The following is a 17425-nucleotide window of genomic DNA, read 5'->3' on the forward strand; positions in this document are numbered from 1 at the left end:
TGAAACAGTTCTGTAGCTTGCATTTGTTAATTCACAAGGTAATAAGATACAAACCAGAACTTGCAGAGACTCAGTGTCAACGCGGAGATGTCTTCAGATGTGTTGTTTGCAGTGCTGGATGTAGTTAACACAGAGAAAATGTGTTGGGACAGAATAACATGGAATGTGTGTTTAAAGCAGCAGCAGTTTTATAAATACTGAGTATTGGCTTGGCATGATCAGAAAAGCATACATTCTGTGTTTTCAGTATAATCGCACCCTAGAGCTGACTATTTAGTATTTAAGATATTTGCATTATACAAGACTAACGCATCACATGCCTTCTGTATTAGATACGTGTGTATATACACTTGAGTGTCTTTCTTATGTACTTTTGTAAATAAGATAATCCCTAAGTAAAAATATCAAATGTGACAGCTAATTGGTGTTCTGTCACAAGCTAATTCAAGATATTCTGTAAAAGTGGAAAACACCTAATGAATTCAGGTGTTTGACCTCTTCCAACTCCAGACAAGGAGCTGTTTTCATCCTGACGGTGTTGGGTCCTCGGGGAGGTGACGTGCAAGAGGTTATTGTATTTGCTCTAAATGCCTAGGAGCTAATTCATAGTTTTAAAAAGAAAATATGAGCTAAAAATATTAGAGATAATTGCTGTGTGTTCGGAGTCTGGTGTGTGTGAGGGAGCGGTGCTGCCCTCGTTGCCGCGGTGCCGGCTGCTGCCCCGCTGACAGCTGGCGGTGCTCCTGCCCAAACACCGCGGCCGCTCTGTCCCCCGTGTCCTGTGATAACAGCTGTGGGTGCAGCTTTGTTGATGTTCGTTTCTCTGTTTGTTGCAGGTTGTACATGCACACAAGCCCCATTTCATGGCTTTACACTGCCAAGAATTTGGAGGAAAAAACTATGAAGCTTCCATGTCTCATGTGGACAAGTTCGTGAAGTAAGTAACTGGACATATGTACAACATTATACATTATATATATAACTCTAAGCAGAAGTCATTAGATGAGGAGAGTGTGTAAGTTTTGAAATATTTTTCAGCTTCCTCCTGTCATATGAGCCTGCAGAAGGAGGTGATTGGGCAAACGTTAATGCTTTGTATTATTTAAGAAAACGGGAAAAGTAACAAAAATCTCCTCTGGCCCTGTCCTGGCAAGGACACACACGTTACAGACTATCATCTCCCTTTTGCATCTCTGCCGTTAAGCTTATTGTGTCTGGCACGACACCGTTTCACACTTGGGGAGTGTTCGCGCTCTGAACCGTGTGTGCGGCTGCGGATGTGGCCGGTGTCCCCGGCCCCGGGGTGTCCCCCGCCTGCCGGGACGGAGCTTCGGGGCCCCGGGCCGGCGGAGCGGCTCCCCGGCTCCCCGGCGCCCGGCGCGGCGCAGCCCGGACCGGCACGGGCGGCCCTGACCGCGGGCACCGGTCGCCTCCGGGCCGGAGCGGGTCGGGACCGCCCCCGGCGCCCGGCCAGCCGCAGTGCGGCAGCACCCCCTGCTGGCGGCGGGAGCGCAGCGCCGCGGCAGCGCCGCCGGGTCGGGGCCGCCGGGGCCTCCTGCCGTGTCCTCGGAAAAGTGCGGGCAGGGCAGCTCGGTGCCGGCGCAGGGCACAGGGCGCGGGGCAGCTCGGTGCGGGCAGGGCAGCTCGGTGCCGGCGCGGGGCACAGGGCGCGGGGCAGCTCGGTGCGGGCAGGGCAGCTCGGTGCCGGCGCGGGGCACAGGGCGCGGGGCAGCTCGGTGCGGGCACGGGGCAGCTCGGTGCCGGCGCGGGGCACAGGGCGCGGGGCAGCTCGGTGCGGGCACGGGGCAGCTCGGTGCCGGCGCGGGGCAGCTCGGTGCGGGCCAGCTCGGTGCGGGCACGGGGCAGCTCGGTGCCGGCGTGGGGCACAGGGCGCGGGGCAGCTCGGTGCGGGCACAGGGCAGCTCGGTGCCGGCGCGGGGCACAGGGCGCGGGGCAGCTCGGTGCGGGCACGGGGCAGCTCGGTGCCGGCACGGGGCACAGGGTGTGGGGCAGCTCGGTGCGGGCACGGGGCAGCTCGGTGCCGGCACGGGGCACAGGGCGCGGGGCAGCTCGGTGCGGGCAGGGCAGCTCGGTGCCGGCGCGGGGCAGCTCGGTGCGGGCACAGGGCAGCTCGGTGCCGGCATGGGGCACGGGGCAGCCCTGCGGTGGCTGCCTGCTGCGGCAGACTGGCCGCACTCGGGACGGCAAAGCTCTAAAGCTGAGACCCTAGAGCATTTAGCAAGAATTGCCTAATTTTATGGAGTTTTGTGGGCTTCAGATTCCCGAGTCCCTCAGCGTTGTGTCCAAACAACAGGTAAGGATTTGACGGCTGGCGTTACAGGGGCTGCGCCATAGGGGACTCTCACCCCTGAAATCCACACCAAAATGAGATGAATCCTGTAGTTCTTTTGGGTGTTATTAGAGACATCACAGTACAGGGAAGGGTACTCGAGCAGTATTGTATCTTTGCATCTCCATTTACATTTTCCATCTTTTGTCTTTCAGAGAACTGTTATCAAGTGATGCAATGAAAGACTACAACAGAGCTCGAGTGTACCTGGATGAGAACTATAAATCACAGGAACATTTCACGGTAAGTTTGTTTCTTTCACAAGTTTAGTTTGGCAGATGGTGAATTTCTTCTGTTAAGCTGTTTGGGGTTTTGTGGCTGGTGTGGGGCTGTTTTCCTCACCATGAGGATTACATCTCTACTAAGAGTGATTACTTGGTAGGACATGTAGATGCTGACTTCACAAAACTGCATCCATTTAAAAATGAGTAGAATGTCATGATAGATGGAAAGTCTTTTGTTTAAAATGACTGTCTAAGGTTTTTTCTCTTCTAACAACCTTTGTGGCGGGTCATTGCCTGCGCTGGGGTCGGGTGCGGGCTGTGCGGCCGGCCGGGCCGGGACAGGGCTCAGACGCGGGTTACCCAGCGCCGGAGCTGGTTCACAGGCCCGCGGCACTGCGCGTTTCCAGTAGCATGTGAGCGATGCGCAGGTGGATGTAACAGCACGGTGCAGAGCTGCCTTTTGGATACAGCAGAGGTGCCGGTATGGTCACTGCCGCGGCTGCACCGCGTGCCACCGGATCCCCGGTGCGTTTGGGGGTCCCTGCTGGGTTGTACAAGGGAGAGCGGTCCGTGGGGGTCGGTGACGCGTCCCTTCTCTCCGGGACAGCAGCTCCTTTCCCCGGGGAGCGGCTCCGAGGGCTCTGCCCGGCAGCAGGGACACGCGGTTCACCAGGAGAACCAGCCCCTGGCACACGCAGGCCCGGGGCTGCCAGCGGGAAACCGTGGAATGGCAGCCTGGAGGGGTTTATGGTCATTTTAATGGCTCTCCTGGGAACCCAAGAGATGCAGAACAGGAGCAGAGATACCAGGACGCTTTTCTCTTTCTCATTAGAGAGGAGAAAAACAATATTGACGGCTTTACTGAGCCTTAGTGGGACAAATTTCACATCAGGAATATTGAAGCTGTATGCGGAAGATGTTGAGGAGCCCCGGCGGCTGAAGGGCAGTCGGGCAGAGCTGTGTGTTTGAGTCGCTCGCAGCTCAGCGCCGCGCGCTGGCGCCGTTTGCGGCTCAGCCGCGCCCGGGCGGCCGTGCTCGCCGTGCTCGCCGTGCTCGCCGGAGCTCCGTGGCAGGGCCGTGCTGGGCCCGCAAGCGCCCGCAGCGCGCGGAGCAGCTGGGGCTCCGTGCGGCCCCTCTGCGCTCAGCACAGCTCCGACCATCTCCAGAGGTCCCTTCCGACCTGGGCTTTTCTGTGATTTTTGTGAAAAAAGGGTGATTGTAATTTGGGAAACACAGTATAGAAGACTAATGCAGCCTATGGCAAAATATCTATAACTTTGTCACAGTACTTTATAGTATTGAAGTTATTTTATTTAACATGAGGTACATTTATTTTTGATGCTGCTGCGGTGGATGAAGAGGCTCTTAGAGAGGCTGACAGTGGTCCTGATGCAGAGCATGTGCTGTGTGTGTCCCTGTATAGAACTCTACCTTTTGTGAAGTTCCTCGTTCAAGAAATGAGGTGGTTTCTGGTTTTACATACTAGCGTTATTTTCTAGGCACTACCTTTTCTTGTGGTATTCCACAACCACCTTTGTAATTCTTCCTTTCTTCTCATAAATATTACTGCATATATCTCTTCTCATAAATATTACTGCATATATCTCTTCTCATCCTTAGTTTGCTAAAGCTAGGCCTTCCTGGAAAAACAGGTTCCGTCAGTACAAGAGGAAAAAAGTCTGCTTGTACCGATGTTCTTTTCCATGGAAAATAGAGTAACCAAACATATACGTTTGTGTTATTTGATTAAATTACTCTCTGTTGAACTAGTGACTGTAGAGATACAAAGCAGTTTGTGAAGGTGTTTGACTTTTCCCACCATGAGGACAGGGTGTGGTGAAATGGCTCCGTCCATCTCGGGTGCAGGAGGGAGCGCGGGAGCGCGTCCCCGCGCGCCCCTGGACCTTTCCTGTGCGGTGCGCCCCTGGACCTTTCCTGTGCGCCCCCGCGCCGTCCCCGCGCGCCCCTGGACCTTTCCTGTGCGCCCCTGGACCTTTCCTGTGCGCCCCTGGACCTTTCCTGTCCGCTGCGCCCCTGGACCTTTCCTGTGCGCCCCTGGACCTTTCCTGTGTGCCCCCGCGCCGCACCCGCGCTCCCCCCGCGCTGCCCCGTGTGCCCCGCGCGCCCCGTCTGCATCAGTGAGCTGGCAGCTGGCGTGCAGCTCTGCTGAGAGAATCCGCAGGTGAGGGGCGATGGGGAACGGCGCGAGCGCGCTGGCTGTGCGGGTGGGGGGCCCTGTGGGGCAGGAGCGGCTCCAGGCGGGGTTCGAGGCGCGTGGCCGGGCAGGACCGGCTCCGTGGCCGTGCCGCGGCGTGGGCAGAGCGTGGGGCGCGGCGGCTGCGGCTGCGCGGACGCTGGAGGCAGCAGGGCCGTTCTCCCATCCGCTTCTGTGCCAGAATTTGTACAAGCACAATGAAAAGGTGGAGGTGACTCACAGAATGATGTTTCTAGCTTTCTTCTCTCATTCTTTCCAAATTGTAAGAACCTTTTAGAACTCAACCACTTAGTGTGGGGGAAAGAAAAAGAAAAATGTCAGTGATGATTTAGTTGTGCTTTATATTACTGTAACTGGGAGAAAATGCCACGTGCTAGAGGAGTATTTTATACCTTCCTTGTTAGACCTTTAGCAGTAGTGCCCTGGAACTGAAGCCAGGACACCAGAAGGAAGGGAGACTGCACCCTCATACTGAGCTTGCAGCCTTTTGGCTTCTGATCGTCCTCTCTTTGGCACCGAGCGCTGACGAGCCCTGTGCGCGGCTCCGGAGACGGCTGCCATGAGCCAGGTTCGCGTACGCGACTGCACACGCGGTGTGAGCGGGCAGTTCCTCAGCCCTCTGGGGCTGCACAGAGCTGACGCACGGGCTGACCGGGCCGGGCTTTCACCGCCCTGGCCATTTAGGGTAAAGTTTCGGTCTTATCTCCGTGTGGTTTGGCTCGCGTGATGTTCTGCATCTCCCCGTTTCCTCATTAGTTCTGTTTGATTGCAAAGTGCTTTAACTTCTGTGGGCTTTTTTCCATCCCTTCTAAGGCATGAAATTGGCAGCAGATGGTGGCCTTGTAGTTATTGCATTATGACCTCTGTGTCTTTGAAATATAAACATTTATCACATATATTGTGGTGTAATGCTATTTTCTTTAGAAATGGAGAAGCCCGAGTAGCTGCAGTTTGGCTAACCCTTACCCCCGCTGCTTTCACATCCCCTTTCCTGGCAGCTCTGGCCTCGCTTGTTGTGCGAGGCTCTCCGTGGCTGGGCTCCTGCCAGGCTGGTACAGATCTCGGCGGCTGCTGCGGCTGCTCCACGTGGCTGCGGCAGCGCCGGCAGCTCCGGGAGGCGTGTGGTAGCCCGGGGAGGCGTGTGGTAGCCCGGGGAGGCGTGTGGTAGCCCGGGGAGGCTGCTCCGCCAGGGCAGCCCGGGCGCGCTAAGAACCGTGTGATAACAAGGTGATTTGATTTTAAAAACTCTAATAGTTCACTGTGCAGTAAGGATCAAAATAGTTCATTTCACGTCATCCCAAACACAAAGGTGAACAGCGGGCGTTTGTCATTCGCGGTCATACACAGGTGTGGTGTGAACCAGCCTGGTTGTCGGTTTGGGGTTCTCGGGGAGGGAGGGGAAGGTGTGATGGGGAGGAGGCTGCGGCTGGGCTGGCGGGTTTGGTTCTGCTGGAGCTGGGGGCTGGAGCGGGGTGGGAATTTGTTCCCCTCAAAGGACACTCTCAGATCCAAACAGGCCCCTGGGCGAGCGGCGAGGGCGCAGCCCGGCAGGTGTGGGTGCCGCTGGCCCTCTGAGCGCGGGTCCCGGGCTGGGGAGGGCTCGCGGGACGCTGGGTTGGGGCAGCGACTGGCCCTGAGGCTCCAGTCACAGCCCGGCCTGGGGGCTGTGCCGGGCCCTGAGGCTCTAGTCAGGGCCCTGAGGCTCTAGTGACGGCCCGGCCTGGGGGCTGTGCAGGGCCCTGAGGCTCTAGTCGGGGCCCTGAGGCTCTAGTCGGGGCCCTGAGGCTCTAGTGACGGCCCGGCCTGGGGGCTGTGCAGCCGGGCAGCGCACACCGCGGGCCGGGGCAATTCGTAGCGCGGCTTTCTGCAGTTTAGACAGCAGCTGGAGGTTAATCTCCGGGCAGAAAGCTGCTGCGTTAGCGCTAGTGCTGATCCGCTCGGGGGGGCTGACTGTGGGGCGACGAGCTCCCAGCAGCGCTGGTGAGTGTGTGTGGCGATGGTGAGTGTGTGTGGCGATGGTGAGTGTGTGTGGCGATGGTGTCCCGGCAGTGCTGGTGAGTGTGTGTGGCGATGGTGTCCCAGCAGTGCTGGTGAGTGTGTGTGGCGATGGTGAGTGTGTGTGGCGATGGTGTCCCGGCAGCGCTGGTGAGTGTGTGTGGCGATGGTGAGTGTGTGTGGCGATGGTGTCCCGGCAGTGCTGGTGAGTGTGTGTGGCGATGGTGAGTGTGTGTGGCGATGGTGAGTGTGTGTGGCGATGGTGTCCCGGCAGCGCTGGTGCGTCGCGAATGGTGTGGACACAGTCCTGTGCTGGCCAGGGATGTTCCGACAGCGCTTCTTAACATCGGCCTCCTGCACATCTGTTTCAATCCACGATTCTTTTGTCTTATAAAACACCATTGAGAAGGTAGATCTTCGTTTCTGTTAGAGGCTGTATAATCAGCGAAAAGAGAGGACAGATACAGGATGACAGAATAGATAAAAGCCTGAGAAGTTCATACAGTTGTTTTATTTATTTGTGAGCATACCCACTGGGCTTCACTCCTAGCAGAGCGGGTCTTTGCAGTTGTGTTGATTTCTCCCAACATCCCAGCACTCAGATTCTCTGTTAATTCTACGGTACTTGGTATATTTCATTACAGATTTTGATGCTTTGCTATGTAAGAGTTACTCAGAAGTAGTTCGGTTTATGAACTTGTAGCTGTGGATAGCCTAAGCTAATTCATGAATTAGGTGCTTTTATTGTGTAATAAGAGCATTTGTAGTGAAGCTGAATAGCAACCAGAAATAAGTTGATGTTTTCATAAAATCTGTAACTATTCTTATATGAAAACATGTCAGTATAATCAGTGACGTTTTTTACTGTAATTAAAGGTAGTTTTGTTTGGTACCACGTATTTATTGATTTCTGGAATATTCAACTAAGGTTCGATATTGCTTAGCAAATGCTTTTTTTCTTGCTTTTTTCCCGTCATTGTTAAAGAGGGCAGAGGACCCCCCCGCGCGGCGCGCGGCGTCCTCGCTGCGCCCAGCAGCTGGCTGCAGCGGGCTCAGAATCTCTGGCAAACCGGAGCCGGAGCATCTGGTCACCAGCTCGAGCCTCGTTCTCCGGAGCCCGTCAGGCGCTGTGTGGTTACAGGGCTCTGCCGCTCGCCAGCTCGAGCCTCGTTCTCCGGAGCCCGTCAGGCGCTGTGTGGTTGTTACAGGGCTCTGCTGGTCGGCAGCTCGAGCCTTGTTCTCCAGAGCCCGTCAGGCGCTGTGCAGCTGTTGCAGGACTCTGCGCTCGCCAGCTCGAGCCTTGTTCTCCGGAGCCCGCCAGGCGCTGTGCGGCTGTTGCAGGGCTCTGCTGGTCGGCAGCTCGAGCCTTGTTCTCCAGAGCCCGTCAGGCGCTGTGCGGCTGTTGCAGGGCTCTGCCGCTCGCCAGCTCGAGCCTCGTTCTCCGGAGCCCGTCAGGCGCTGTGTGGCTGTTGCAGGGCTCTGCTGGTCGGCAGCTCGAGCCTCGTTCTCCGGAGCCCGTCAGGCGCTGTGTGGTTACAGGGCTCTGCCGCTCACCAGCTCAAGCCTCGTTCTCCGGAGCCCGTCAGGCGCTGTGTGGTTGTTACAGGGCTCTGCCGCTCACCAGCTCGAGCCTTGTTCTCCGGAGCCCGCCAGGCGCTGTGTGGCTGTTGCAGGGCTCTGCTGGTCGGCAGCTCGAGCCTCGTTCTCCGGAGCCCGTCAGGCGCTGTGCGGCTGTTACAGGGCTCTGCCGCTCGCCAGCTCGAGCCTCGTTCTCCGGAGCCCGTCAGGCGCTGTGTGGTTACAGGGCTCTGCTGGTCGGCAGCTCGAGCCTCGTTCTCCGGAGCCCGTCAGGCGCTGTGTGGTTGTTACAGGGCTCTGCCGGTTGGCAGCTCGAGCCTCGTTCTCCGGAGCCCGTCAGGCGCTGTGTGGTTACAGGGCTCTGCTGGTCGGCAGCTCGAGCCTTGTTCTCCGGAGCCCGTCAGCACTGTGTGGCTGTTGCAGGGCTCCGCCGATGAGCGGAGGTGTCCGCACGGTCGCTGGTGCTTTACTTCTCAGTATGGATTCATTTTTCCAAGCCGCGGGCCCGCCCAGCCCGCCGGCCGACCCTGCGGTGAGGGGGACGAGGAGGACGCCGCCGGGCTCTGCGTGTGCTGGGGTTGCACTGGCTCCTCCAGTGAGGATGTCATTAGTGCATTTCACAACAGATTTTGGGTTGAATTTAAAACAAAACAAAACTTGTAGAAGCTATCATTTCTGACATTAGAAGCTGTGTTTAAACAACACTGGCGCCTGCCATAAACCACAAATGTTATTTTGCGCTGCTAATAGAAATAAGTTGACAGGAGAGAGGATGCTGTGCACCGCAGCTGCCTTCTCCCCAGTCCCGGTTGGGAGAGAATGATTGGAATGAAACTCCCCTCAAACAAGCACCCGGCAGGGGACAGAGGTGGGTGGTTGATGGGGACCACGTCAGGTAACTGTCCCGTTTTGTGACCGGTCTGGTTCCCCCACCCTGCCAAGGGGACGCTTGCAGAGCTGCAGGTGACGAGGTCACCGTGCCGCCGGGGACGCGGGTCCTGCGGGCCCCTCGAGCCCTGGGTGCTGTGCAGGGCCCGTGCGCTCCTTGGACACGGGGTGTCCCCATGCGCCGCCGGTGTCCCCATGCGCCGCCGGTGTCCCCATGCGCCGCTGTCCCTGCGGACGCGGGTGGGTGTCCCGGGCAGCCGCGCGGGGGTGGGAGCCGGCGGGTGGGGGTGAACGCTAGAAAAAAAAAAGGCAAAATACTCAAATTCTGTGGTAACAGACATTTTCTTTTGGACTGGGTAAATGAGAACATGCATCGCCACAACGTGTAGAAAACGGTTATACTCGGTTTGGTTTGGTTTGGTTTGTTTCTGTGACTGTTTTTACTTGACTCCATGCACTTTGTACCCGTGGTTTTTAGATATAAAGTAACTCTTAAACTAAGCAAGATAAAGCATCGCGTGGCCTGCAGGAGGATCTAGTAGGGACCTTTGCTCAAGTCATATCCTTAATAATAGTAATAACCCGAGTTCACATGACCGGGAGGGCTCAGTGGTGAGCAGTGCTCCTAAAAATACGGATGGACAACGTTTTATTCAAGTGTGTAATCTTACCTTAAAATTATATCTGCTCATTACTGAGAGAATAGTAAAGTTAATTTTTGTTAGATTAATGATATTTGAGTAATATTTTTGGTTGAGCTGAGTTCGAATAATTGGCCATTAATTGAAAAAGGAAATTGAATTGAATTTATCTTGTACATAAATCCTGTCATAGTTATTAATGGCTCTTAGAAAATATTGTCCTGTTCCCAGAAATGAATGGTGTACACTGATTCTTCTGAGCTTATTAGCTGTGGCAGTTTAGAGTTTTGTTAAATAAAAAAGATGATTTAGGAAGAGACACATAATTGAATTGAACGTTGGGGGAATTCACATGCCTGATGAGTTCTGGGCACGGTTCTGCGTTCACAGGCCGTGCGGCTGCTGCAGGGAGCGCGGCTTCCCAGGAGGGGGCGCTGCAGCACCGGCCGTGCTGGCTGTGGGGGCCGGGCTGGGTTTGGGGGCCGTGCGCTGGCTTTGGGGGGGCTGTGGGGGCCGGGCTGGGTTTGGGGGCCGTGCGCTGGGTTTGGGGGGCCGTGCTGGGTTTGGGGGGCCGTGCGCTGGGTTTGGGGGGCCGTGCGCTGGCTTTGGGGGCCGTGCGCTGGCTTTGGGGGCCGTGCGCTGGGTTTGGGGGGCCGTGCTGGCTTTGGGGGCCGTGCGCTGGCTTTGGGGGCCGTGCGCTGGCTTTGGGGGCCGTGCGCTGGCTTTGGGGGCCGTGCGCTGGGTTTGGGGGGCCGTGCTGGCTTTGGGGGCCGTGCGCTGGCTTTGGGGGCCGTGCGCTGGCTTTGGGGGCCGTGCGCTGGCTTTGGGGGGCCGTGCGCTGGCTTTGGGGGCCGTGCGCTGGCTTTGGGGGCCGTGCGCTGGCTTTGGGGGGGCTTTGGGGGCCGTGCGCTGGCTTTGGGGGCCGTGCGCTGGCTTTGGGGGGCCGTGCTGGCTTTGGGGGGCCGTGCTGGCTTTGGGGGGCCGTGCGCTGGCTTTGGGGGGCGTGCGCTGGCTTTGGGGGCCGTGCGCTGGGTTTGGGGGGGCTATGGGGGCCGTGCGCTGGGTTTGGGGGCCGTGCGCTGGGTTTGGGGGCCGTGCGCTGGGTTTGGGGGGGCTGTGGGGGCCGTGCGCTGGGTTTGGGGGCTGTGCGCGGGTTTGGGGGGCCGTGCGCTGGGTTTGGGGGGGCTATGGGGGCCGTGCGCTGGGTTTGGGGGGGCTGTGGGGGCCGTGCGCTGGCTTTGGGGGGGCTGTGGGGGCCATGCGCTGGGTTTGGGGGGCCGTGCGCTGGGTTTGGCGGCCGTGTGCTGGGTTTGGGAGGCTGTGGGGGCTGTGCGCTGGGTTTTGGGGGCCGTGCATGGGTTTTGGAGGCCATGGGTTTGGGTTTGGGGGCTGCACCCCGTGCGTGGGTGCACACGGAGCCCACGGCACCCCCGGCCGGGCTCTGGTGCCGCCGGGATGCTGGTTATTGCATCTCAGTGTAAAGGTGCGGAGTGCTTTCCAAAGCCAGGCTTGGCTGTTCCCGTGGTCTCTAATCACATGGGTCTGTTTCCGCTTTCGCCTTTTTTTCCCCTCCTCTCGGTGGAATATTATTTCGTACTTGAGTTTGTTTTTTATAATGATAACTTTGAAAAATACACCAAGCTAGAGAAGCAGGACTTTGATTTCTGGTCTCAAGCCACGGCCTCACAACAGAAGGAGCCTCCCTGGTCCCGAACGTGTACCCGCGTGTGGGCGCGACCAGCGCCCGGCAGCTCCGTGTCCCCGTGGGCCCCGCGGCCGCAGCCGGGCTGTGCGGACCAGCTGCTTGGCGCTGCCGTCGGCCACTCTCATAGTGATTTGATTTTTGCGTTCTGCTAATTCCACTTCCTAGGTGAGAATAAGAGGAGCAAAACCATTTGACAAATATGTTAGTCATCCCTGTAGGGCCTGTAAAATGCCAGCAGCAAATCTGTAGCAGTGGCAGAAGCGCCTTCCGGCGAGTTGAACGCGGTAGAAAAGGCGGAAAGCAAAAGGGCCCGAGCTGTGTTTGCAACGGAGCGCTGCAGGCCGGCCGGAGTGGCCTTGTCACCGCAGCCGGGCCCGTCCCCCCCCGCCGCCCCTCAGGGGTCTCTGCAGGAGCCTCCTGCTTCCTGAGGGTTCTCCATGAAATGCGCGGTCAGGGGGTCTTTTAAACCCGCATCACAAAGCCTGACCTCTTCATTGGCTTTTATCTTCTAATCGAAACCAATGAGTTCCCAAAGTGAGCTGGTTCACTAGAAGTTAATCCTGCTGCTGTGACAAAGTGCAGAAGGGTTGTGTAAGTGGTGTGGTTCTGCGGCACCTGCAGCCCCCGCGGTGAGGTCTCCCGCTCCGCTCTCAGCGAGCTCGGTCGGTAATCGCTTCTCCTCTCTCCTGGATGGGAACCGGCATCCGAAGGCTGTTGCCACAGGGGCACCTTCCTTTGACTGGTCCTTTTTTCTTTCCTGTGCGTGTTTGAACAAATCTGTAAGGTGTCTATAGGCTTTATCGTGCTGTGAGGAATTTCTTGGCTTATCTTCCTTCTGTTTTCTGGCACTTCTGTATAATCAGAATAATTACTAACGAGTGAGAAATTTCACAGATTAGTAACCCATTAATGCAGTCTTGAGTCAATTTCTGGTGTTTACAAATGTGCTGGTGCTGAGGAACTGGTGATACAGCAGCTGCTTTACACTTAGAATCATTATACTGGTTGCATTACCTATGGATTTACAATTTATAGGGAATCGCATTTTTATGGAGCGTGGATTTTCTATTCAGAAGTTCATACTGTAGTCATGGAACAGGCTGCCTTGTTTAGAAAACAGAATAACTATAACCTGCTTTTGTGGAAACTCATACATCCAAAAATCAGCTGAAGTATTTGAAATTTAGTTACAGACTAGGGTATCCGAACACAAGGGGAGGTCAGCTGCTTGTAAGCTTTGAAAAATAAAAGATGCTTTTGAGATTGCTGCTGTTGGAAGAGGCAGGACGAGCCCCGCTGCCCCGGCGCCCCGTCCCGTCCCCCGGCGCCCCGTCCCGTCCCCCGGCGCCCCGTCCCGTCCCCCGGCGCCCCGTCCCGTCCCCCGGCGCCCCGTCCCCTCCCCGGCGCCCTGTCCCGTCCCCTGCCCTGTGGAACAGCTCTGGTGTCCCAGCAGGAGTGTGTTCCACTGTCGTTTGCTTCTGCCTTGTTGCATGTTTAATTGTTGTGTGTTGTTAAAGTAAGTTGGCTGGAGGTTGGTGGCAGGAATTCTGGGTTGGCTCAATGCACACACCGAAGCAGTAAATCGTCTCAATCGTATTCTGTTTACCTGACAGGTCTGCTTGCAGTTCAGTGATCTGCAGAGATGTTCCTTGGGCTTTCCCTCAGTCCTTTGCAGCACAGTTTGCTGCCTGCTTTTTGTGTGACAGTTCTCAAGTTTTATTTAGCGTTTTTCCCTTATTTTTATAGTACATAATACTTAGAATTTATTCTTCTTAATCCTGTTGTGAAGAGTGAGTACAACTCAGTTCAGTACATAAATTTGTTGCATACAAATAGTGAAGAATTTTGAGGGAAAACATGGCAAATGGAGATTTTTAACATGTTGTAGATGGCATAAAAGTCCTATTTTTCATGCCTTTTTTGTAGTTCTATTTCAGTAAAGTTTCTTCCAAGTCCCAGAGCACAGCAGATCTGTTTGGGGCGGAAGGAAGGAAGGCAGGAGAGCGTGTCGGCCGAGGAGCCGGGCGCACGCAGGCTCTGCAGAGCCAGCAGCGCTCGGGTTCCTGGCCGGCGGCCGGTGCCGCGGTGCGCGGAGCGTCGGGCACGGCTGCTGAGCCTGTGCTGGGGGGCGTTTCAGTGCTATAAAGTGCATGTACTCACACCAAAGCCTTCCCTTGAAAACCCAGGAATCCTTCCAGCCTTGCGCTAGGACCGCGGAGGCGTTGCTCGGCAGCTGCTGTGCCCACTGTCTCCACACGCTGTGGGGCTGTGCCCAGGGGCAGGTCCTGGCCCCATACTGGCTGGAGAGTGGGGACACTGCTGGGCTGTGCTGTGGCCGTGGGGACAGTGGGGACACTGCTGGGCTGTGCTGTGGCCGTGGGGACAGTGGGGACACTGCTGGGCTGTGCTGCAGCCATGGGGACAGTGGGGACACTGCTGGGCTGTGCTGTGGCCGTGGGGACAGTGGGGACACTGCTGGGCTGTGCTGTGGCCGTGGGGACAGTGGGGACACTGACGGGCTGTGCTGTGGCCGTGGGGACAGTGGGGACACTGACGGGCTGTGCTGTGGCCGTGGGGACAGTGGGGACACTGACGGGCTGTGCTGTGGCCGTGGGGACAGCGAGGCCACGGGGCTGCTGTGCCCAACAGTGCGCTGAGTGCTCAGGGAGGTGTTGGGTGCTTACTGGAACAGGAAGAACAGTAATGAAAAGCAGTATAATCTGCTGAAATAATTGAAGATCTGGCACATATAATACAGCAGATTTACATTACATAATTTACATTTACATTAAAACGATTTGTAATTTACAAAGCCCCACATGGGTGCCCTTTGGAAATCTGGGGGCGTAGTTTCCAGGTTTTGTCTTTCTACAGAAAAAAGAAAAGTTATTAAAGCGTGGGGCAATCAGGTACCTGGTGTGCGGGGCCGGGGCAGCCGGTCGGGTGGGTACCTGGTGTGCGGGGCCGGGGCAGGCGGTCGGGTGGATGCCTGGTGTGCGGGGCCGGGGCAGGCGGTCGGGTGGATGCCTGGTGTGCGGGGCCGGGGCAGTCGATGGGGTGGGTACCTGGTGTGCGGGGCCGGGGCAGGCGGTCGGGTGGATGCCTGGTGTGCGGGGCCGGGGCAGGCGGTCGGGTGGATGCCTGGTGTGCGGGGCCGGGGCAGTCGATGGGGTGGATGCCTGGTGTGCGGGGCCGGGGCAGGCGGTCGGGTGGATGCCTGGTGTGCGGGGCCGGGGCAGTCGATGGGGTGGGTACCTGGTGTGCGGGGCCGGGGCAGTCGATGGGGGGATGCCTGGTGTGCGGGGCCGGGGCAGTCGATGGGGTGGATGCCTGGTGTGCGGGGCCGGGGCAGTCGATGGGGTGGATGTCTGGTGTGCGGGGCCGGGGCAGGCGGTCGGGTGGATGCCTGGTGTGCGGGGCCGGGGCAGTCGATGGGGTGGATGCCTGGTGTGCGGGGCCGGGGCAGTCGATGGGGTGGATGCCTGGTGTGCGGGGCCGGGGCAGTCGATGGGGTGGGTACCTGGTGTGCGGGGCCGGGGCAGCCGGTCGGGTGGATGCCTGGTGTGCGGGGCCGGGGCAGTCGATGGGGTGGATGCCTGGTGTGCGGGGCCGGGGCAGGCGGTCGGGTGGATGCCTGGTGTGCGGGGCCGGGGCAGCCAGTCGGGTGGATGCCTGGTGTGCGGGGCCGGGGCAGAGCCGTTCATACACTGCGCTGCTGTAGCCGTGATTTCATTAACAGCTCTTCTCAGGTAAGGTGTGTGAGGAATTTTGTTTGTGCGCCCGAGGTGTTTGGTTTGGAACAGCTCTGGCTTTCAGGAAAAGACATGAGATTGGAAAATGTGAAAATAATTGCTTACCAAATAATGAAACACGGTTTAAGGAACTTGCTAATGTGTTTGTCTGAGGCACTGAATTGATTCTTAAATAAGAGCAGCATGACTCCGTAGAAAAATGAGACGTATGCTGGTTACTGATACAAAATAATGGGTTTATTAGTGTTTGAAATACTGTTATAATGCAGTATTCACAGCCGACAAGAAAGCGGCGCGGGTGCGCCCGCTCCCCGTGGACAGCGCGCGGCAGTCGGCTCCGCTGCGGCTGACCGGCCGCGCTCGGGGGCCTGGAAACGCGCCTTGTTTGTCACAACTGAACACGAATGGGTGTATCACGCTGCCTAATGATTACCTCGGGATATTCCTGTTGCTGCGAAAAGGCAGCAAGGAGCGCGGTTGCCAAGGGAGATGGGAGTGCGGAGCTGCGCCGTGGCGGTGCCGGCCGAAGCGCCGGCTCGGCGCGCGGCTCTGCCGGGTTTCGGCAGCGCGGCTCCCGGGAGCTGCGGGGTCTGTCCCGTGGGCCCGTGCCCACGGCGCCCGGTGTCCCGCGCGCCACGGCTCAGCGCTCTCCTCAACTGAACAGCGTTTGCAGCCCACAAACCCAGCCCAGAAGCCTCTGACACTGAGGAAGCGTTTCCACTTAGTTTTAGAGGGCTTTCCAAGTGCCTATTGATCAGTGCTCTCTAACAGCACAGAAATAATGTGTCTAATTTTACTGGCCACATGGAGGAGTATAGAAAAAACATTAGTTATCCCTTGAAAGGCTTGGAACATCGATAGGAGGACATAACATTAATGACTTTCCTATACACGACTTTCAAAAATGGCTAAATGAGGAAGAAATTACAAATTTATTTTCCTATAATTTCAGCAGTTGTCTTGTTTTACTGCACCGGTAAAGCATTAAGCAATGAAATGTCACACAAGGAGTATTTTCCTGATAATTTGTCTGACATGCAAAGCATATAAAACAAAAGAGAAAAAGATGGAAATGTGGGGTTCAGTCGTTTTGACAAATGTACTGATTTTTGCTCGTGAAGCCTGGCTGGGAGTCTGCCGCCTCTGTCCAAACAGCGTCAAACGCTGCTGGGTTTAAGTGGCTCACTATATCACAAACATCTTTGCTGCCTCAGTTCTGTCCTTCACCCTGAACACAGTTGCTATCTCTGTGGTCACTTATTAACATCAGTAAATGTGTAGCAAAAGTTATTTAGAGCTCAGGGGTTTGTTTTTGGAATAACTGGGATAAATCGCGGGTCTGCGGAGGTGGGTGGTGGAAGTCCAGCTTCGGGAGGGATATAACGTTATCAGTTCCCTTCCTCTGGCTGGGCAGTATCAGAGGGTAAAGGACTTATGGATTGGTTTCTCTTTATCTTGCCTTTTCCAGATAAACTTCCGTTTATCTGGAAACGCCGAGCCTGTGCCGAGCCTGCGCCGGGTGCCGAGCCTGCGCCGGGCCTGCGCCGAGCCTGCGCCGGGCCTGCGCCGAGCCTGCGCCGGGCGCCGAGCCTGCGCCGGGCCTGCGCCGAGCCTGCGCCGGGCGCCGAGCCTGCGCCGAGCCTGCGCCAGGTGCCGAGCCTGCGCCGGGTGCCGAGCCTGCACCGGGTGCTGAGCCTGCGCCGGGCGCCGAGCCTGCGCCGGGTGCCGAGCCTGCGCCGAGCCTGCGCCGGGGCCGTTGGTCAGCGCGAAGCCGCGGGCGGTATTCAGAATGCACGAGCACTCGATGCTCCCGTTTGTCTCCGCAGGTTGCGCGTTTTTCATCTTTCGGGATTAGTGGAGAAGCATTTGCCCTGACGCTCTGAAAAGGCTCCGTCTGCTCATGAGGATGTGGCTTTTTCTTTGCTAAGAGTCATGACTGTACCGGGGTTATGAGACAACCATCGTTTCTCTTTCCTTAAACCTGGAAGGGCTCTTTTGTATCTGCTTCATAAGAAGCACAGAAAAAAGTTGTACCATAAACAGCCATGGGCATCTCGTGAGGTGCTTCGTCAGCCGC

General features: G+C 57.1%; 1 protein-coding gene across 1 annotated transcript in view; it reads left to right on the top strand.

Moving 5' to 3' along the window:
• Nucleotides 1-17425, top strand: part of INPP5A (inositol polyphosphate-5-phosphatase A) — a 219139-nt gene that overhangs the window by 57959 nt on the left and 143755 nt on the right. Inside the window, exons 3-4 of the mRNA XM_082054376.1 lie at nucleotides 837-937; nucleotides 2506-2593. Of these exons, the coding sequence (XP_081910502.1) occupies nucleotides 837-937; nucleotides 2506-2593 (189 nt within the window). The remainder of the gene's footprint in view (nucleotides 1-836; nucleotides 938-2505; nucleotides 2594-17425) is intronic.

This window comes from Streptopelia decaocto (assembly GCF_964273445.1).
Source record: "Streptopelia decaocto genome assembly, chromosome: 5".
NCBI classification, from domain to species: domain Eukaryota; kingdom Metazoa; phylum Chordata; class Aves; order Columbiformes; family Columbidae; genus Streptopelia; species Streptopelia decaocto.